Source organism: Bidens hawaiensis, unplaced genomic scaffold, assembly GCF_021521415.1.
Source record: "Bidens hawaiensis isolate Kalapana, Puna unplaced genomic scaffold, B.hawaiensis_p1.1 tig00034619_1, whole genome shotgun sequence".
In the NCBI taxonomy this organism is placed as follows: Eukaryota; Viridiplantae; Streptophyta; class Magnoliopsida; order Asterales; family Asteraceae; genus Bidens; species Bidens hawaiensis.
The window spans coordinates 120496-142674 of NW_027505331.1; the positions used below are offsets into that span (position 1 = coordinate 120496).

Consider the following 22179-nt stretch of genomic DNA (forward strand, 5'->3'; position numbering starts at 1 on the left):
GGAAAAGTAATATAATTAAACCGATCCATCCAATAGCTATTTATACTAACTTAAGGGGCAAAATGGTCCAAAAAGCCATTTTGTTGTCTCGATAATAGCTAGTTATTTTCCTAATGGTAATAACCAGTTAATCAGTTATTAACCATTAGAAAAATTGGTTTTGGTTACAAAATGCATAAAGGTTCTTAACCTACAGTTTGAATCGGTTACAGATTGGTTCTCAATACCTTGTTAGGTTTTGTGTTCTAACCGGTTTTAGTTCGAATTACCAAATGTGCATGTCTAATGTAAGATTTATCTCGAAGGCAACACTTAAGCTTTTGCCCAAAAAAAAAACACCGTCCAAATTATCAGGCATTTGAATCATAATTTGAGTACCATATCCAATCTTTCAAAAAGAAAATTCTCCTACCCATAATTTGTTGATTCTTTTCTATATACATTTTTTGATACTTATCAATTATGCATACCACTTTTTTTTTTAAATTGATAATTAAGACATAAAAATTGTAAGGTTTAAAACTGATACATACGCTGCTATGCACACAAGCTCATACATTTGTGGGAATTTGTCCAATTGAATTCATCTTTCATGATCTAAAGATTAAAAAACATGCCCAGTGAACTTTCTTTAGTAGACCATTCATCTTCAACATTAGCGCGATAATAACACATGACAGTGCCGAGAAATATAAAAAAAGACACGAATTCAATCAGCATAGCTCCGGTGCTAATGAAAGCTGCATGCCTGAGGATAATAGGAATCGCTAAACTTCCAACCATTGACGCACCCGTTAAAAACTTTGCAGCATTCATCCACCTGTGACAAAACGGCATAAAAACAGATTCAACTCAATGCAGGCTCAATAAGTATTAACTTTTCAGAATATGATGCATACCCATCATCGTTCCGGCTAATTAAAGATTCAGTAGACCCGTCACTAAAGAACATACATGGCATAGGGACCAAAATGTACATGAGAGCTGCACAACGATCAATTAAACTAATTCACATTAATTTCTCAAATAATAATAATAACAACAACAACAATAACAGTAGTAATAATAATAATAATAATAATATTAACAATAATAATAATCTATTAATGTAGCAAACTTACCTGATAACATCGGCCACCAGTTGTTGTATAATGCACAAGCCTGCAGCCAAAATAGTGTCATAAAGTTTGTAATGAAAATATATTTTGAAAAGAAAAGATTCAAAATCTTACCAGAATTTGTAGGAGAAGGCTTGATGAAAACAAAAGGGCAAGTCCAGCAAGTCTGAAAATATGTTATATTAGAATTTACAAATGTAATTAAAACGTAAGAGATAAATTTAGGGTGACCGGCTTACACTGTAAAGATTAAGTAAAGCATGATCCAAAAGCCCAGCATGTATACATGCACCAAAAAAGGGTAGAGAAGTCAATACACCTTTTGTATACTTTATTTGAAATTATTAATATTTATGAATTACAATCAAACGAGCCAAGCCGCTGGCGAGCTACCCGAGATGGCTCGCAAAAAGCTCGACGCGAGCCGAGCTTGAGCTTAGAGATAATCACATAAGCTTGTTATGTATATGAGCTTGAGCTTCGCTTATCGAGCCTAAACAAGCATGTTATTTTTATAACTTTTATTTAATATGTTTGATCTATATTTTTATTTAAAGATTATAATTATACATAAAATAATGATTAAAAAATGATATAATACATATTGTGCTATAAATAAATTTATAATTGAAATACACACACACACATTATAATAATAATCGAGCTGAGCTCGAGCTTGAAATACTATAGACAATCTGAGCTCAAGCTTTAAAAATAAAGCTAGAAACAAGTTGAGCTCGAGCTCGTTTACACCCCCAGAAGTAACTGAAAATATTTTGCGCGGATGATAAGAATGTTGTATCTAACGGTAATTACACACAGACGGATTGACAAATATTGTGTATGTGATTCCACTATGGTTTGTCACTAGCATAATCGTTCTACAATCGAATTATCCTAACTAAAAAGTTAGGGGTTTGCACAGAAGAATGACAAATATACAACCCAAAGCTAAACTATTTATCTGTTCCATTTGTAGAAATAAAGTAAACCAATTTAGCCCTAGAAGTAAAAAATCCCAATTTGTGAAACAAAAGTCCAAAAAGATTACTAACTAAAATTCAGGTGGTGGATTCTCAATAGCATCATCATCATCATCGGACATACATCCCGTTGATCAAATGGAGGGGTTTATGTATCGGAATCACAAGCATGACAAATAATAATAATAATAATAATAATAATAAGTCTAACCTTCAACTGTCATCGCCATAGTCAATGAAAGAGGCAGTAAGAAAACCGGTGAACGGATCAACCACGACCACCAAATGAAGGTGGATGAACATCGACTACAGAGTTTTTTCAATATTTTATTTACTATATAATGGTGTGGTTGTACTTGGTATCTTTTCTTTTTTTTTTTTCCTTTTTTTCAATGGGTCTTTTCTATTTGTGTTTAGGTAGCACTTTCAGAATGGGGAAGTCGGTTGTTTTATTCTGGCTAAACTATGCTATTTTAACTAGGCTCACGCTAGCTTTAAAGTTTGGTTTGAACGTTCCTAAGAAACCACACTGTTAGTTGCCACTTTGACAGTCGTTGTGTCACCAGATGAAAACCAGGATGGACCCGAGATTCGAAATGACAATCTTAAACAAGACCTAGCTTGGGACTTCAATGAAGAACCAAAGCATTCTACGACTAAACCACAACTGATGGATTCGGTTGTACTTGTTATCTATATTTTAAGATTAACCTCAAACATGGGTTTTAAAAGTTATTTTGTCTTTAAACAATAAAAAAGAAAAAGTTAAAATACAATTAACTTTTATAATATATTTTTTTCTTATACACAATTTATATTATTAATACTATAATGTCAAAAAGTTAAATAAACTGTTAGGGTCAACGGGGTCGTTAACCCGGGCCATCCGAGTTGCACGTGAGTAGGGCGGGTTGTAGTGGTGGACCTTGACATTTAGTTTAGTGGGGGTAAAATATAACAAAACAAAATATATATGATAATTGAACTCTAAGGACGCGTTCGTTTCATAGAATTCGTGGGAATTCAAATGAATTGGAATTAAAATCCCATGGCATGGCGTGCTCGTTTCGTTGGAATTGGAATCTTAATTTCCTTTTGGTGCGTTCGATTGTCAAGGAATTGGAATACAATTCTTTCAAATTCCTTTAAATAAAGGGATTCTAAATCCTTCCAAAGTATGGAGGATTTCAAGTGAATTCGTTGGAATCTTTTCTCTAGTTTCTTTTTTTTTTAACGAGAACAACGATTAAAATATTTTGGTTTTTTTACTTTTTTGTTTTCGATTTATATTTGAGTTGTGAATTTTTTATTATTATTTTTGAATATTTTTTTGAGGGGTTATGATCTTAACAGAAAACCCTTAAAAAAATTAAAACAAAATAATAATAAAAAAATCATTACACAAAATATAAATAAAAAACAAAAAATCTAAAAAAACTAAAATTTTTCCGCTGTTATCCTCGTTAAAAAAAACTCGATTCCAATTCATTTGTCAAACGAACACACCAAGAATGGAATTAGATTTCAATTCCTTCAAATTCCAATTCTTATTGGAATGTTCAGATTCCAAATCCAATTCCTTCAAATTCCAAATATTATGCAAATTCCAATTCCAATTCAATTCCATTCTGTGAAACGAACGCGACCTAAGTGTTTCATTAATCCAATACTTTCTCCGTATCTCATCTCTTTGATCTGTGTGGTAATCCAAAATTCTTTACATATCGGGATCCCAAGTAAGATTATCTAGATCAACTAAACAAGGTCCAGATATTGGTTTAAAAAAATTTCCATAGCACTTCGTAAAACAAAAAATTTAAGTAGTGCTAGATCAAAAACCAAACAATATTCGGTGTAAACTATAAAATAACTCCATTTTCATAATATTCAAGCAAGTAAGCAACAAAAAATTAAAATTAACTATATGAATTAAAACTTCTAAGTTTTAACAGTAAACGGTTGCATATGAAACGTTAGCAAAAACAAAGAAACAAAGCATCAATAAGCCAATGATATAAGATAAAGAAATCAAGAAGGCTTGTGAGTTAAGATAATGCATACAATTTGATTTTCTTTTTTTCATTTATGTAAAATGTATATATGAACCTGATTTGATTGGAACTTGGATGGTCGCTTGAAGCTTGAACCGTCTGCCGTGTTATTCATTTAAGAATTAGGATCTTATTAGTTTAGGGGTTTCTTTTAGTTCTATCAATACTCATTAGCAAATATGAAGTGCAGGAGTAGGTTTGTTCTCATTTTATTGAGATGGGCCAAGACTTACAGAAAGAGTAAGGGGCCGAATAAAAAAACTTAAGGGGGTTTTTAATTTCTTTAACCAAAATTAACACTAAAAATTGTAATATATATACAGTCCACAAAAAATTTGAGTGGGTGACTAACCCCCACTCACCAATATATCCGTCCGCCACTGGCAGGTTGGCCCGGGACACTGCCTCTTAATTGGAGTGGGTGGGTACATTGAGCGCGCAACGTGAACGAGATTGGAAACTCATTCAGGAACGGGTTCTGACAGTTGGAGATTTAAAGAAAAAAAATCTTATGTTCTAGTAATCTTCTTACTCCTATGCTGATCTAGTGTCATACAGTAGAAACTCTATAAAATAATACACTTGGGACCACCAAAATTTATTAATTAAAAGAGTTATTAATTAATCGATAAATTAATAATTATTAATTTATATATTAATTAATATTTTATTAATTTATAGTAGAATGTTCTGACTCACCCAGAAGAAAATGTAGTTGCACAGTTGTTGACTGATGAAGAAAATAACACATTGAACAATTTCTTGTTGAGCTATGAGAAAACAACACCAGAAGTTCTTACCATGCTAAGGAAAATTAGAGACGAGATTTAAGGGGAAATTGATTTCAACAAAAAACAAAAGACAATTGAGTCATTTTTCAAAAAACCTTCATAAATCATTCATGTAATATGCTCTATATAAGAAATTATTAATTTATATTTTATATGGGGTCTAAAGAAATTATCAAAAATGTATTATCTTATAATTTTAGCGAATTATTAATTTAGCACCCTATCCCCGAGTCGGGACCGGCAAAAAATATTATCTTAGAGAGAGTATTAAATAATCGAGTATTAATTTATCGAGTTTCTACTGTATTATTATAATCTTATTTACGGATGATGCAAGAAGATGTAGCGTCGTCTTAGTGAATTTTTATAGGGGCCATGCAAGAAGCCACTAGGAAACATCTTTATTGGGCTCCATTTGACACACTGCATTGATTTAATGTCGAATGACAGGAAAAAAATTATCGAAAGCGAAAAGTTGTTTGAAGACGATGTCCATACTTTGGAATGTTGACATACAAGTGAGGGAACCATATATTTAGTCCTTTTGTGTGACATTGATGAAAACATTGTGTGGTTGATTGGCGAAAATGGAAGACTGAAGAAGAAAACGACAACGATTTGATGGTGACGTGGGCAGAGAGCATCGGAACCAAATGAGCTTGATTAAAGTATGTTTTTAAGTATGATTTTATCTTTTACTTACAAACATGCTTTGTGTATTCAAAGGCATTAAATTTACCAATGATGTAGATGTCAAAACAATCTGCCAAGAGATTTAAAAAAAAAAAAATGGGTCATAGATCCACCGAAGTGGGTTTTGCCTTAACCGGATGTGTAACAGGTAAGCTCGAAAGCTGTTCCCGTCCCTGTCAGGGGTTACGAACACAGCAATCTCATCCAGCTATAAACCCATCACTCTTTTCATCCAGTACCAATGTGGGACAACAACACACTTTAATAACACCAAAAAAAATACCTGCTGATTAATAGTTTCAAACCCACAAGAATCTTACAATATAATACAAAATAAACCAACAAAGTACTTGTTACAATATGTAACACCTAACATCAAACAATTCAAGGAAACCGAAACTGCATCATGCTCTGCGTCCGGCTCCCATCAGGCGGATGAACATACAAGAAAATCAACGACACCACGATGCAAATCAACATCGACCACAGATACACAATCGTTGATATCTTCCCGCGTCTCCCCATCAACCCTTTAGCAAACGGATAAAGATGTGACAACACCCAGAAGCTAAAAAACACCCCTCCTAAAAGCTTGCTCCACTCGGGAAACGGGCTGTAAGCCGTCCTGAAAACACCAACTGCGATCGCTGCAACGTTCATTAATATTATTGTAACGGGAGGGATCATTAGCATTGTGAACCGGAACTCGTACAGCTCAGCAAACTCGTCTTCACCATCATCAGCTGCTGCGGGTTTTGAAGTTAAGGTGAATGAGATATCAATACCGGCTATCACTTTCAACAAACCTTGAATAACTGCCACTGGGTGTGCACTGGTCCCACCGATTAACCAGAACTGCTCATTTCTCCACCAATCGTGGAGGGTTATTTTAGACCAGCGGATTTCAAGAAGCGCGAGCATGCTTAAAGTGACTGTTATGGCTAGAAGCAGGACTAAAAACGTGACGTTTAATGACTGAACGATGAATTTGCCCGAAAACAGTGAAAGTGCAGGAAGGATGCAATAAGCGAGTAAGAAGATCGAGGTGAATGGGTACATCCCGACATTGAAATACGCGATTCGTTGTAGAAATTTCATCCTTCGGCTCGCGAAAAGTGCATTGTTTTTCGAGAAAAAGATCTCAACTGAACCCGTGGCCCACCGAAGGACTTGAATCAACCGATCTGTTAAGTTAATCGGAGCAGTCCCTCGAAACGCATCCCGCTTTGTGACACAGTAAACCGATCTCCACCCTCGGTTATGCATACGGTAACCCGTTACAACATCTTCGGTTATCGACCCATAGATCCACCCAACCCGTTTACCCCACTCGGTTTTATCTTCATAGAAACACGTCACGACTTTAATCGCTTCTTCGATGGCCGCCCGATCAATTGGCTCGCGTTGAGCTGCTAATGAACCCGATGGTCTCCCGTGGCTCTCTTTTCCTCTTAACTCGTGAATCAACCGACCACCAAACTCAGCCACTGCGATCGAGTCGATCAAGTAACTCGAATCCCCAAACCGTTCGGGAATCAAAGCTTCTTTAAGTTCATCCCCTTCTTCACTATTACCATTTTGATCATCTACAATCGGCATGATCATTTCGGTATCATCTTCGGCTTTATTCTTTTTCAATTTCTTCAACGAAAACTTGATCTTCCGCCCACCGAACCATCCGTGGTGCTCGGTGGCCCGAGGCGGGCTAAACCCATAAAGCGCAATTCGTCTAAATATACACCCAGTCCCGACATACATCGGGCCTTGCAACCCGTCAAGAGCCCGCATACTCACATCAAAGAAAACCGTGTTATGGTTCGCATACCGATCACTCGGGTCAATCCCCTCAAACCGTTGCGGGAACTGAACATAACAAATCTTGTCACCGCCTCGGTCGAGCATAAAACACATCCCCTCTCTTAACGCCAACGAGTTGTAAATATAGTGATCACAGTCGAGGTTAAGAATAAACGAACCGTTCGACATAATCGCACTAGCCCGAACCAACGCATTCATAGCTCCCGCCTTCTTATTATGATCAAACCCGGGCCGCTTTTCACGGGACACATAAACAAGCATCGGTAGCCTCGTATCCACATTCCGCGTATCGATCAGATCCTCGGGGTCCTTCTCGGTTTTATACGCGCATTCGGGGCCAGGCGGGGCCAACATAAGCTGAATAATTCCGGCGTGGTTGCCACGAGAGTGGTCTTCCTCACCGGAAAACCAAGTCCCGTGCCACGTGTTGCCGTCAGACATCCACGTGGCAGTCGGGACTTTAACAGATTCAGATACTCTCCCACCAATCTCCATCTGTTTCTTTTTAGCTAAAAGCTCCTCGCGTGCGTTGCACGCGTCTGAACGTCTTCTAATGGTTTCAGGTAACGCATTGATTCTGACTTTGAATTCGTCATATTCTCGTTTGACTTTTCGTCTTTCTCGTACAAAGTCAACCCTCCGTTTATTCTTCAACGGGTCACCTTTTTGTGAAAAATAAGCTTCCGGGTTTCTGGGTTCGATCTCATGCTTCCTGCAAAATGGGACCCATGTTCTAGCAAAGCTAGCAACTACAGCTAAAGCTTCAAATGTGACCAGTGACCCTCCATCGTCGGATAAATAACAAGCTATTTTATCCACTGGATAATCAACGGCCAGGATTGATAAGATGGTGTTGGCGGTGACGAGTGGGGGTTCTTTTTCGGCGTCGGCTGTCGAGACGAAGATGTCGATACCGGGAAGGTCGGATAGGCCTTTCGGGTTGTTTTGGGTCGGTTCAAACCGTTCTTTGAGGACTGCGAGGTCGGTGGAGCGAGTGACCGGACAGAGCTTGGGAAGCTGGTCTAGGAGCCAGGAAAAGGCGAACCAGACCTCGCAGATTACGGACATTAGCCATAGCCAGACGGCTTCGTGGTTGGGGTGTGAAATTCGCCATGTTAGGAATAGACCGAGCGCGGCTAGCCGGATAACAATCAGCAACCTGCATTTTACAAAAACAAGTCAGAGTTTTAACTGGGGTGTTAATTGGTTAGGTTTTCGGGTTATTTGGTTTGTTTATTCGGTCATAGCTGTAAACGAACCGAATTCAGTAAAGTTCAAACCGAACCGAATAACCGAATTCTTGTTTCCACTCAATAAACAAGATTACTTTAAAGCATTTATACAATTTTCAGAAATTTATTTACTATAATTTGTTTTCAAATTAAATTGGGCTACATAAACTGAATAGCCTCATCTTAAAACCTTTTATAAATTATCTGTAGATTGATTTTTACCCTAATTTGTTATTAACTTAAGTTAGGTTGAATAAAGTAGGACAAAAATTAATCAACTATAGCTTGTTATTGAGAAAACCGAATTTAATCAATCTAGTTCAACAGCATTTATCTCAACATTCTAAACATACCTATATATTTATAACTTAAGCAAGAACAATAATAACAACAATAGTCAAGCAATTTCTTCAACTTAATTCACAAAAAGTAGCAACTAACACTAACCTGTAAGGACTAAGAATAGCAGCCGAAATCCCAACTTTCCTAGTCAGTGGCCTATTCCTCCGGGCATTAAACATAGGCGGATTCTCATACTCATACTTCTCACCACCTCGGTGACACCCTTCTCTCGGCCACACCGCATTCCCAAACCCGTAAGTCCCATTCGTCTCGAACAGCCATCGTGTGTGATCAAAATCCTGATTCGGGGCCTTAAACGACCGCACCAACGAAAAATTATTCTCCAATCTAACCCCTCCCCGGTTCTTCCTCAACGGGTTCACCGTATCCTTCTCCTCGGACATCATCGGCTGCAAATCGCCCTCATCGTCTTCTTCGTAACTCTCGTGAAACGGTTCTTTACACCCCGGACAAACCCCCTTTCCATTCGAGCAATAATCGGTGTAACAATCGTCACATATACGAAACCCGCATTCGCACTGAGATTTCTCTGACTTATCAAGAAGCTTCTCGTCGCAGCCATCGACTTGACACAGCAATTTCGACTTCGGAACAATCATTTCCTCAACCGATTTCATCCTCCGAGCGTGAGCTCGGGTTTCCGAGTTAAACCCGCCAGTAAACACGGTATCCTTAATCCGATTCTCATTAGGGTTTCCATGGATTTTACTGTATTCAGAGCTATTTTGGGAATTTTGGGAATTCGACACGAACTGATGATCCGGTGTCGGCGGGATGTGTACGGTGTACGCGACGTACTCGTCACCACCGCCGTATCTCCCGCCGAGACTCAAGCGTCTTACTTCCCCACCGCTAAGCGGGGAGTTCGAAATGGAAACCCTTCTCACCGGGCTTGATAACGCGACGTTACGAAGCCCGCCCGAGGATGATACCGTAATTCTCACCGGGGAATCGCGTTCCATGAATCAAATTGAGAAAAAATGATGGAATTGAAATGGGTAATTGGGGATTATTGAAGAACAAGAAGCAGATGACAAGGGTTCATGAGGAATATGAGTAGTAATAATAATAATAATGTGTAGAATCGAAGGGGTTTTATTTAAGGATAAAAGGGTTTCTTTTGAATTATTAACGGTCGAGTGATCGTGGCCGTTGGTTAATGATGAGCTGGACTTGCGGGCCAGGTTTTGTGGGGTTTGAAATCAACGGTCTGAAGTTTTAAAAGGTAATAGCCGTTGCCCGTCGTCCACGTAAGCATGATTGGGCACTCAGCGAGAAATAATGTGATTGGTATTATTATTAACTTTATTGTTTGAACGTCTGGTATTATTGACTAATTAATGAATTGTTTTATATTTGAAATTTTCAGAAACGAATCTAACGTTCAGGCTAAAGGGTCCAATTTTACTTTTCAAACTAAAGGTGTTACTTAAAATATAAGTGTGTTACTTTTGCTAATTTATTAATTAATCCTTTTTAAAATAATAAGGGTAGTAAACAAAATATACACAGTTTAAAAATGTGTAATTTATATCTAATTAAAGTGTTGTTATCTTTGAAGAGTTGGTTCATAACCGGATAAAGTTGATATCCAACGGCTCCTCTATACTATCGGCTCATGAAGGAACTCCCTAAACGTGCGTTTACCGTTTTTTATTTAAAATAGAGGAAGCAGTTTTGGCATGCAGAAAAGGTGTCTGGCCTTGAGGGCTTTTCATTCAAATTTATCAAGACATTTTGGGAGATTTTTGAGCATGATTTCACTAACTAGCTTTTATTATAGAATTTGAATTCACCGGACTAAAAAATATGTGTTGTAACATTTCAAGGCATGCCCTTAGTGATGATACAAGTTTGATTCCTACTTGGGCCAGTTTCATGGACATTTGGGCCAAGAGACGAACCTAGGCTTGAATCCCGAGTTCAAAACCGACAGGGAGCGAGAGTTTACGGATTCCATCGGGATCCCGCACATCCAGGAGGGGGGGGGTAAGGTCTCACGGTGGTCGAGGAGTCAACCTTGGGCATAGCCCCAAACATGGTGGGTTTAAACGTGAGATCCTCTGCCGTTAAAAAAAGTATTTTGTAACTGTTGCATCTAATCAAATGACAATTACAACACTATTGACTATTGATTAAAACATAAGTTACAAAATATACAACTAATAACTTCTTTGAAAGACTATCATCATATCAGTTTGACTAGTTGTATGCCTAAAGTGCTATTGAAATTTCTTGCCATCGGCCTCAAAAAAGTTCTTCATTCCTTTTTCGGAAGCGAATAAACCACAGACGTATCAATGAAACTCATCTTGGGTTAAAAGTTAAGGTAGAAAGTGTTTATTGTTGGTTTTGATAAAGCTTTCAACCCTGTCAACTGGAGCTTCTTATTATCAGTAATGGAGAATATGGGTTTTGGAGCTAACTAGTTACAATGGGTTATGTGTTGCTTAAGCTCAGGGTAGAACATCGGTTCATCTCTTATTTTTGTTCACTATTGCCACGAAGGTGCTAAACATCATGTGATCTATACAAATGAGTCGTTTATATAGTTCAACGTAACAATAAACCCCAAGTATACTCGACCTCAAAAATGTCAAATGCACCTCATGTAGACTAATCCGCTACCTAACGCTCCACATGTGCGAAACTCCTGATCATGTACATAATCCCACCTCAGATAAACTTTCCATAACCTTTTTGACACCACTACTTCAACTTACTTGACGGACTACGAGTGAAATCCTAGTATCCAAACAAGTTTGCCATAAGACCACTGTCAAAGGAGTTACAGAAAGGAAAAGATGTGAGTTCCGTACCCTAAATCAACTTTTAAGATCTTTAACTAGATAAATTAATGCCATCACGCTTGATTAAACATAAATTTGAACCCAACAGAGTTCGATTTCGGTGAATATTCGAATTGGGCTAGCATCCTAATCGAATTTGGAATTCGAAATGAGTTTGAACTTGTGACTCTTTTGAGCCGATTCGACTGAAATATTCAAATTCAGATATATATAATTTAATTTTTTTTCTTGCAATTCGAATCAAGCCAAATTCAAACTGAATTCGATAACAAATTAGAACTACCCAATTCACATAATCCGAATCGATAAACATTCGTAGGTTATGTGACCCATCATTCCCATTCCCATTCCCATTCTTATACAATGCCGTTGAGATTGGAAATATCACACCTGCGGTGAACAGAAGAATGAACTGCTGAAAGTATTTGGTATTTTCATCCTTGTGTATTTTTGTGTTTTCGTTTTAACTCTTTATTTCTATCACTCTGATCCATTTCGATAACTTCTGCCACTGCCTCAGTTCTTCCTAGTCATATGCATTACCTTGAGACCCGTTGATCGATTCATCATTGAAGTTTTCTTAATCTGTTTTTTCCCTTCAATTATATCTTGGGTTTAAAATGAGTGTCTCGGGTGCCTCAGTGATGGTGAAGCGCAGCTATTACATGAACCACCACTGCGTATGCCTTTTGTATACCAACACTACTAACCTTATATTATCTTTAATATAGCGATATGGGCAACTGATTTGCGATGCAGAATCGGCCCATCGTCATCTACTTCATGAGCTTGTACTATGAGTTATGTGAGTCGTATAGTATGCTTTAAAGTATTTTAAGAAACTAGGAATCTAGGATTGCCCTATTTCTCAGATACAAACTCATAGATTCAAGAGAAATATATGTTCAAGTGGGTTTAAGTAGACTTATACATGGTATAAACCTTCTTTGCAAGTTGATAAAGCTTTTTTCTTTTTCTAGATATTTTATTATTTTATTTTTTATCTTTTAAAAAATTATCAAGTTATTTTGTATCTTTTTTCTTTTAAAAATTCATTAATAGATTTAAGACCAACCACACTCTCCCTTGTGCTTGGCTTTCAGAACCTAGTCGCCCCGCGCTTATTAAAACCAAGTTATATCAGATATTCAGATGTTCTTAAGTAATACTAGTACAATATCTTTTTTGAATGTTAGTAAGATGTATATACAAAGTGATCTGATTGCTTCATCTTTCTCAGCCAAATCGGAACTTAACTAACTCATCATTCTTTAGTTAGCATTCAAACCGATATCCTAGTTTCAAAAACGATTACCTCAATAACTAGCTTCGGTAAAATACTTAACACTGTTTATCTGCAACTGCAAGTGAGTTAGAACATGTTGAACTTAAAAAGCCTTAAAAAGACTGTAACTTGCTTGTTAATCTTCAATTAAAAATCCCAAACAACCCCTCATCTACTTTTTTTTTTCGAACGGCAACCCCTCATCTACTCATCAAAGTATTTGGCCACTAGAAAAATGGATAAGTGAAAAAAAAACTTACTATTCCACATAAACCATTGAATCTTGAACTTAATGACCATAGTCTACAGTGTGATTAAAAGCTGAAACTGAATGTTTCCTAATGCATCATATGAATATGTGACCATTAACTAATAACAAAAATCTATGTGTGTTAGTAAAACAAGAACTAAACAAGTAAGGTGCATTTGAATAACAAGAAAAACATAGTACATGTATATCTTTTTCTATTGCTTAAATAAAGTTGTGCACAAGTCAAGAACAACAAGATTTAGATACAAAAAAACAACAAATCAAAGTTAGGAAACAGGAAACTTTACATTTCTCCATTGCAACTTCTTCAGCATCAAGCACCAAGATAATGCCAGCACGAGAGCCAAAACCCGTCCTCCAATCAGTCCAACCAGAACAACTAAACACAAAACCAAACACCCCGAACTCCGATGCATACCCCTTCCTAATCCCTCACCATCACACTCAATTCCACTCGATTTTGCCTCTACTTCTACAATATCACCCTGATCTAGCTTCACGATTCTCAAGCTCTGGCCTTTCGAAACCGAGCATTCACTAGCTCTCACTATCTCCTCCTTTGAACCTGTCGAAGATTTACGTAGCTTCTTCAGCACAAGCTTCTTCATCCTCGATTTCATTACGGCTCGTCTAGAACCTTTACGCTTAATCTCCAATTCCATCAAGCCTTCACTTGTCACTTCATCGGCCTTCGATTCCACATATTCTTCTTCAATCTCCAACACTTCAAAACTCGTATCCGTTTCCAAACTTCTTACATCACCCGTCTCATTAAAACTCCATCGTTTCGCCACCGACTCCAACAAGATTAGCACGAAAGCCAATACCGTAATCCCAACAGTAAACCCCTTTGTTAACAACACCAAACCCATAATCAACAAACCCTTCAACACACCCACCAACACAGGGTTCAATTTCACCATTTCAACTTCAATTTCAGTAACTTCGATGCAATTTCTGATATTATCGTCACTCGTAACGCTATGAACTCCAACAATTTCATCAATTTCTTCAACAATTTCATCAATTTGGGCATGATCCGTACCACCAGATGTCCAATTACCTGAACCCACAAATGGGTTTGGCGATACCTGACTCAATGAATCATTCGATTCAAATTCACTCTGTTTCTTGACACTCGATTTCCGAAACCTACCACGATTCCTAACATAAAGATCAATAATCGAAGTCGGAAACCCGGTTTCGACAACAAGGGAGCCACCACGCTTGGGCGATTGAAGATGATCAGCAACCAATTGCGAGAAGCGATTGCGTCTGGTGTTCTTCTTCCAAGTGAACGGCATAGTGAGTTCAGGGTTTGAAGATTCTGAAATCAAGATGGTAAATAGAAGCAATTGGGTATGTGGGTTTGTAATTGTGGGTGCGAATTAACATCTGATTGAGGTGGATCTGGGGTTGATTGAAAGTCAAAGTGGGAACAGTATAAACCCTAATTAGGGGCAAAAGAGGGGAACGTGGAAAATGGGTGGGGTGGTTGAACAGAAGATGGTGCGCGTGATCCGACAACACTCATAGCTAAAGCTAACTTCCATTGATAACATATGTGTGTTGTTATTATTATTATTATTATTATAAAGTTGCCATGCAAAAATGTCAATAAGTGTGGGATACTTGGAACTTGTAATGTCAAATATTTTAATGTGTCACCTAAACTAAACCACTAGTGTCCCCTTGGTGTTTGGTGAATGTTGGATAAGGTATACCACTTAATATTCGGGTATCGGACGAGCATTATTCTTGTTGGTGAAAAGGGTGTACCGAGTGTTTGGATCGGAGTTTTTGGTATTGATGTGGATTTGAAAAATCTCGGTTGGTCATTAGATAATCAGGTCCGAAGGAAAATTAGTGTTAAGGAATATTGTGTTCTTGTAAGTGGTGTGGGTCTTTAGCTCTCAATACACGCACCCCGTCTTTATTCCTATCGAGTTTGCTAAAAACTACAAGTTTTCTGACTAGGTAAGTGAAGTAACGATGGATGTCTTTGGTGATCATTTTTTTGGGCCTAGAAGAGAATGCCGCTAAGAGAGAGAGAGTACTAATTTGATCAAGAAGAATGGTGGCTTTTGGTACATGGCTAGATGACGTGGAGTTGGATCAGGACGTTCTAGGAATCTTTGAAATTTGTTCTTTTGAGGAATTCTTTGGCACGGATTAACCTTAGAGATCAGACTATATGTTTTAGGTGGGTCAAGAAGGTAAATCATAGTGACAGATCTAGACAATACACTCAGGGGGAACGTTTATTTTCTTTTTTACCGTACTTCACACTATGTAAACGAAACAAAAATAGGAACATGATAACAAATATATTTTTACATATGGGGTGCAGATTTCTCCTTTTCGGTTTTTAAAAGCTTGAAATCAAACAATTACATCACCTTCTTTAACTTATTTATTTTAATTTTTTTTGCATTCCTTAAACTGTACTTACCAATATGCGAGTTGTTCTCACAAATTAACTTTAATTCCGCAAGAAAGTGATCTTTAGAAAAAGAGTTTTCAAGTTTATTATGATCACGAAATGATAAACTATATTCTAACAATCTATAACTATGAATTGAACCCAATGATCGATATCAATTGGCAATCTTTTTTTCCATACTACGCTTAGTGGCATACCGGCATTCACCTCGTAGGATTGCTTTTGATTCAAGAGATTGTTACATTTTTAGGCGCTTTATCATGAACACTATTAACTTTCCTAACATGGTCTTTTAAGACACTCGGTTTACTCCAGTTAGAAAAGCCTCCACTTACAAAAGTTTCTCATCTACCTTGATTACCAACATTTTCATTAAACAAGTATAATAGCATAAGCAATATGCTTTTTCTTGTTTAGTGCTATACTCCAACCAATCGTGTTTATCAAACCATTTTACATGAAAACGTCCCCGACCACTAGAATAGTTTGTATATTTAAAGTCATGACCTCATGATTGAAAAACCTTTTTAACAAAGATACGTTTTTCTTATGGCATCTGCTTGATTATGATGATAACTTGCAATAGGTGGTCTATCAAAGAGATCAGATGGAAGATATATCATTGAAATCGATTGTATTTTGTATTGAAGTGCTTGAAGCCAAAGGAATATTTAGACCAATATTATCATTTTCTTGCATATCATTTTCAATATTTAAGCGTGGATCGGTATCTTCATTTTCTTGCATATCATCAACAACATTTGAACTTGGAATTGGAATATTTGAAATTGATATTGGATCGATATTATCATTTTTCTTTCCTTTTCATTTAAACAGATTGATAAAGCGACTGTTGAGTTTGTTTCTGGTTTTGTTGTTAAGAAGAAGGTGCAAGTTTCATATTTTAATAAGTAATGATATAGTTTATTTATTTTTTATTTTTGAATTTGATTTACATTAATGAAAATCCCAACTCTTAGGCTCTTGGCACCTTAAAAGGCTCTATAAATCTGTTTTATTCGAGTTGGATTACTAACAGCAGACACAAAACCAAAGGTACCCAATAAACTAATAATTATTATTGTAATTCACTTACTACAATAATTCATTATTATTTGAATTTAACTTAAACAGGATTTGGATTTATATTCGCTTTTTGTAAGTTATAAAGTCTTGTTTTATTTGAATTTTTGTATCCTATGAAAGTACTTCGAGTAAAAGTTAGCGACAATGACAAATTTACAGGTAGATTTATGTTATTTATTTCTTTTATTGAATATAGATAACTCGAAACTAAAAAAAAAAAAGAAACCTTGAAAATCTTAAACGAGTCCATATTTCTCAAAAGTGTATTGAATTCATATAATCATATGTATGACCTTTATAATGTTTTGTTATTAAACGTTAGTTATCATCTTATTAAATTGTCACCTGAAGGAATGAGCAAAGCCGGGAACAATCCCGCACAAAGGCGGGAGGGGGAATACTCCCGCCCAAATAAGCCAGGTAGGTCCCAGCAGAGCCCAGTTGGACCCGCAAGACTCACCTTGAACAGAGACGTCTGCGCAGAAACCAACTGGATCCGCAAGACCCACCATGCTCAGAGACGTGACGTCCTTACGCGCAGTACGCAAGCTGTTCCCGCAGGAAATGCCTCCCAATGGTGAAGTACTCCGCCTGTTCCCGCAGCTGCGGATACAAGCCATCAGGGAAGGCCACCCGCGCAGTAAGGCTACACGCACAAGGCACTTAGCTCTCAATAATTCAGTTGTCACCTGAAGGAATGAGCAAAGCCGGGAACAATCCCGCACAAAGGCGGGAGGGGGAATACTCCCGCCCAAATAAGCCAGTCCGTACGATACGGGAAGATCTTCTGTACTGTACCTGACGAGGTATGGGCAAAAGATCTGACCAAAGATACGACAGCTCATTGACAACAGTATGGCGAGCAGCATGCTCTTGTACTGTATGTCACTATTAGCCGCTGCCTACTCACCAACTCCTGTCATACCACGTGCATAGCCGGCAGTTGGTGGAAAAGGAATAGTACACAGCAGGCCTGGTCACTGTCAGCCGCTGCCTACCCACCAACTACCAGAGCCCAGTTGGACCCGCAAGACTCACCTTGAACAGAGACGTCTGCGCAGAAACCAACTGGATCCGCAGGACCCACCATGCTCAGAGACGTGACGTCCTTACGCGCAGTACGCAAGTTGTTCCCGCAGGAAATGCCTCCCAATGGTGAAGTACTCCGCCTGTTCCCGCAGCTGCGGATACAAGCCATCAGGGAAGGCCACCCGCGCAGCAAGGCTACACGCACAAGGCACTTAACTCTCAATAATTCAGTTGTCACCTGAAGGAATGAGCAAAGCCGGGAACAATCCCGCACAAAGGCGGGAGGGGGAATACTCCCGCCCAAATAAGCCAGTCCGTACGATACGGGAAGATCTTCTGTACTGTACCTGACGAGGTATGGGCAAAAGATCTGACCAAAGATACGACAGCTCATTGACAACAGTATGGCGAGCAGCATGCTCTTGTACTGTATGTCACTATCAGCCGCTGCCTACTCACCAACTCCTGTCATACCACGTGCATAGCCGGCAGTTGGTGGAAAAGGAATAGTACACAGCAGGCCTGGTCACTGTCAGCCGCTGCCTACCCACCAACTACCAGCATGGCACGTGCGTAGGCCACAGTTGGTAGAACAGGAATACTATTCAGCCGGCAATACCTTCTTGGAAACCTACCTTCGGCTATAAATACCCCAAATGGTATGATCATCTCATCTTATCATCTTATCATATACTATCTCGTATTACATATTATACCTGATATCTGCTCTAGCAATCTCTTAATACACATTTATATTCAAGAGCAATCTAGTCTGATTCTCACGCCGGAGGGTGGTCACAAGGAGGAACCCCCCCTTCTCAGTGACGAGCTCACGGTGTCTGTTTTGCAGGTTATCAGAAGAACCATCTTTGCCGGGTCTAACCCCTCGTGGGAAACACCTATCTAACCCCCAGGTTATCCGTAATTTGCCCGGGGCCGATTAGTGTTTCTTCATTGGCGCCATCCGTGCATAAAAGCTAGAACTTCATTTCTTTTCAGTTTTTTCAAACTTCTGGAAAGATGGTTAAAGAAACTCCGGTAACCACAACCCCAGCTACTGGGGGGAATACCGGTGATTACACAGTTTTTACGAACACTACCCCGGTTACCCAAGCCGGGGCAAGTGCAGTAAATTTTACGAACACTACCCCAGTTACCCAAGCTGGGGCAAGTGCAGTAAACAACCATCCCCTGGGATTCAATAATACCCAGGCGGAAAGACAACAGACGAGACTCCCCCGCCAAACACTTGAACAAGTTAAAGCGTGGGCGGAGGCACGTCAGAAGGAATTCCAAGCTGAGTTGGACGAACGCTTGCGTTCCGTCCAACAGGCTGACGAATTTGGAGAGTACTGGGACAATGATTCGGAGGAATCCGATAGTGACGCAAACCCTCGTCATAGGGCGAAAGGGAAGCGTAAGGAAACGGACTCCCAACCGAGAAGGCATTTTGAAGAAACCTTCAAACCAAAAAACACAGGCGGAAATCCACGTGACTTCTCGAAAACATTTACACCAACTGCTGCAAAGGCGGGAACGTCCAAATTTGCAAGGGACATTGCGGAAGCAATCGTCCCGAAAAGTGCCAAACAGATGTCCAACATCGGCACTTACGATGGTATATCTGATCCAGACGATCATTTGAACAGGTTCATAGCGGGGGCAACCGTCAGTAGTTGGACGGAACCTACGTGGTGTTACATGTTCCAAATGACGCTTGTTGGGGCAGCTAGAGCGTGGTTCGATCGTCTACCGGTCAACCACATCTACGACTGGGCAGACTTCCAACAGAAGTTTAGCCAACACTTCAGCCAACAAAGAAAGTATACCGAAGAGCAATGGACAATCCTCAAATGCACTCGAGAGGAAGATGAATCTTTGCTAGACTTCATCACTGGCTTCAACTCAAAGAAGCTAAATCTGGGTAATATCAGCGAAGATCTTGTTCGCGCTGCTTTCATCCAGGGCGCGAACGACCCAGAGCTCATCCGCACCTTAACGGGTAAATATGGCATGCCATCCACATGGGATGCCATCATGACAGCAGCAAAACGCTTTGCGGAAACGGAGAAGCAACTGGGTAGAGATCTCCCCCAGAGCACAAACCTCTACACCCAGAAAACAAGAGAAGACAACGTCCTTACCGCCCGACTAAACAAAAAGCGGAAGCTAGGCATTTGGCAGTCAAGGGTAAACTTTGACACCTCATCCGGCTTGCAACATCGGTTAGGCGGAAGGGATAACGTACAGTCAAACAAGAACTCCAGATGGACGCCACTCACCAAAAGCGTCACCGAGATATTCGCCACTGAGGAGCTCCCATGGCCAAAGGCTCCAATAATCCGACATCGTCACAATGCTGATCGGAGCAAATACTGTGACTTTCACAGGACAAAAGGCCACAACACTGAAGAATGCACAGACGTAAAGGACATGGTCGAAGCATTTGTCAGAGATGGGACGCTCGCGCACCTCGTGGCGCAATGAACGCTGAGCAGGCTGATGCGTGTAGAACCCCAGTTGGGGAAAACACGAATAAAATTGCAGCTTCAATGTTGGAGACTACATACTGCGCAAACAACGAGATCCCGAACCAGGTGCATATCGGCTCGATGGCACTCCCATCCCAACAACATGGAAGGGAGCTCAATTACACAGTTTGCATGTAGATCAATTCCAAATTTGTAAAGAAAAGGCCCAGAGCCACTTCTAATGGAAATGATTCTCCTTAGAACATCGACGCTGATGATTTTACATTTATACTTTATGAACTTTCAACACTGACGCCGGTTTTCACCGCATACATAAGTGTGAAAGTCGTTGCGTGGGGAAGGCGGTAAAACCCGCATAAACCCAAAAAACGGCAAACCTTCACGTAGGTCAGTTAAAGGTAAAGTTCAGTCATCCCACTAAATGAAAGTGCCGGTCTATCCGCATGAATCATGATAGAGGAAACTGAACACTAACTTATTAACAACCGAGCGTCGAACGGTTAATTTACTCAACACTGATGCCGGTTTTCACCGCATAATTACGTGGAAAGTCGTTGCGTGGGGAAGGCGGCAAAACCCGCATAAACCCAAAAAACGGCAAATCTTCACGCAGGTCAGTCATAGGTAAACTTTGGTCATCCAACTAAATGAAAGTGCCGGTCCTAACCGCACGAATCATGAGAGGAAACCGAACCTATTGACAACCGCGCGACGAACGGTTAACTTATTCAAAATACTTTAGAAAATTTCTAACAGGATGAGGAAAACCTCCACGCAGGTTAGATGTAGGTAAAGTTTAGCCATCCCACTAAGTGCAAGTGACGGTCCTACCCGCACAATCACGAAAGAGGAAGCAAAACTTCAACCTATTATCTACCACGTTCAAAGGTTAACTTATCCTAAACACTTAGAAATTTCTAAAAAGATGAGGAAAACCTCCACGTAGGTCAGATATAGGTAAAGTTTAGCCATCCTACTAAGTGCAAGTGACGGTCCTACCCGCACAATCACGAAAGAGGAAGCAAAACTTCAACCTATTATCTACCACGTTCAAAGGTTAACTTATTCTAAACACTTAGAAAATTGCTAATTTAAACTAAAGTATGCAAGTCATATAACGTTTATAAAGCAAGTAATCCAGTGAAGATAGCGGTCTTACCCGCACAAAGATTTATATTTCATAATATTCATTACAAGAATGGCCGGGTAACTACCCGCCTACAAGAATATAAATCTATACAAGCTAAACCTATCCTAACAGTGGGAAGGGATCTTCAGGATCAAGCTTCAGGGCCACTTCCACTTGGACCAGCACCATCAGTAGAGCGTGGCGGTTCAAGGAAAGCTTAGGAAAGCTAGCCCATCATCAGCAGCAGCAGCTTCGTTTACCTTCTCCACCACCGGATGCGGGAAGGCGGCATACTGATTCACTGCTTGGTCGTATATAGCTTCAGTATCCACATCAAATAAAGGGAAGTTGGAAGGCGGGATGCCTTTCTCAACGAACCCTAGACCAAGTAGGAAGCCGGCCTTTTCCCCATCCTCATGAGAAGCGTTGAGGGCTGCGCTCATAGCATCGTCATAAGACGTCTCCGTGAAGACCCGATGCACAACCTACAAAAAGAAAAAAAATACAAGTATCAAAACCTTTTATATTTACAAAGAAAAGCGTAAAGACATGAAAAGCTTACCTGAGACAACGCTTCTCGAAGAA

General features: G+C 39.3%; 3 protein-coding genes and 1 pseudogene across 3 annotated transcripts; all 4 read right to left on the bottom strand.

Moving 5' to 3' along the window:
- Positions 1-544: 544 nt before the first annotated feature.
- On the bottom strand, positions 545-1433 carry LOC143612478 (vacuolar protein sorting-associated protein 55 homolog). The gene is made up of 5 exons (XM_077086456.1): positions 1358-1433; positions 1233-1284; positions 1122-1161; positions 900-984; positions 545-820 (listed from the first exon to the last, which is right to left on the bottom strand). Exons 1-5 carry the CDS (start codon positions 1396-1398, stop codon positions 598-600), a joined length of 441 nt encoding a protein of 146 aa, XP_076942571.1. The 5' UTR covers positions 1399-1433; the 3' UTR covers positions 545-597.
- Positions 1434-5725: 4292 nt separating this feature from the next.
- Positions 5726-5819, bottom strand: LOC143612481 (U6atac minor spliceosomal RNA; annotated as a pseudogene).
- Positions 5820-5852: 33 nt separating this feature from the next.
- On the bottom strand, positions 5853-10025 carry LOC143612467 (cellulose synthase-like protein D5). The gene is made up of 2 exons (XM_077086447.1): positions 9134-10025; positions 5853-8613 (listed from the first exon to the last, which is right to left on the bottom strand). The coding sequence occupies exons 1-2, from the start codon at positions 10009-10011 to the stop codon at positions 6021-6023; spliced, it is 3471 nt and encodes a 1156-aa protein (XP_076942562.1). The 5' UTR covers positions 10012-10025; the 3' UTR covers positions 5853-6020.
- A 3656-nt stretch (positions 10026-13681) lies between these two features.
- Positions 13682-14719, bottom strand: LOC143612473 (uncharacterized). Its single transcript, XM_077086451.1, has one exon. It carries the CDS (start codon positions 14717-14719, stop codon positions 13682-13684), a length of 1038 nt encoding a protein of 345 aa, XP_076942566.1.
- Positions 14720-22179: the final 7460 nt, after the last annotated feature.

What these genes read in the sequence shown, in the direction of transcription:
- LOC143612478 (XM_077086456.1), bottom strand. Translation starts at nt 1,398, where the DNA reads ATGCTGGGCTTTTGGATCATGCTTTACTTAATCTTTACAGT. An exon ending in CTGGTGGCCGATGTTATCAG is followed by an intron (nt 985 to 1,121) that starts GTAAGTTTGCTA and finishes ATCGTTGTGCAG; the next exon opens with CTCTCATGTACATTTTGGTC. An exon ending in ATTAGCCGGAACGATGATGG is followed by an intron (nt 821 to 899) that starts GTATGCATCATA and finishes GTTTTGTCACAG; the next exon opens with GTGGATGAATGCTGCAAAGT.
- LOC143612473 (XM_077086451.1), bottom strand. Translation starts at nt 14,719, where the DNA reads ATGCCGTTCACTTGGAAGAAGAACACCAGACGCAATCGCTTCTCGCAA.
- LOC143612467 (XM_077086447.1), bottom strand. Translation starts at nt 10,011, where the DNA reads ATGGAACGCGATTCCCCGGTGAGAATTACGGTATCATCCTCGGGCGGG. An exon ending in GCTATTCTTAGTCCTTACAG is followed by an intron (nt 8,614 to 9,133) that starts GTTAGTGTTAGT and finishes TGTAAAATGCAG; the next exon opens with GTTGCTGATTGTTATCCGGC.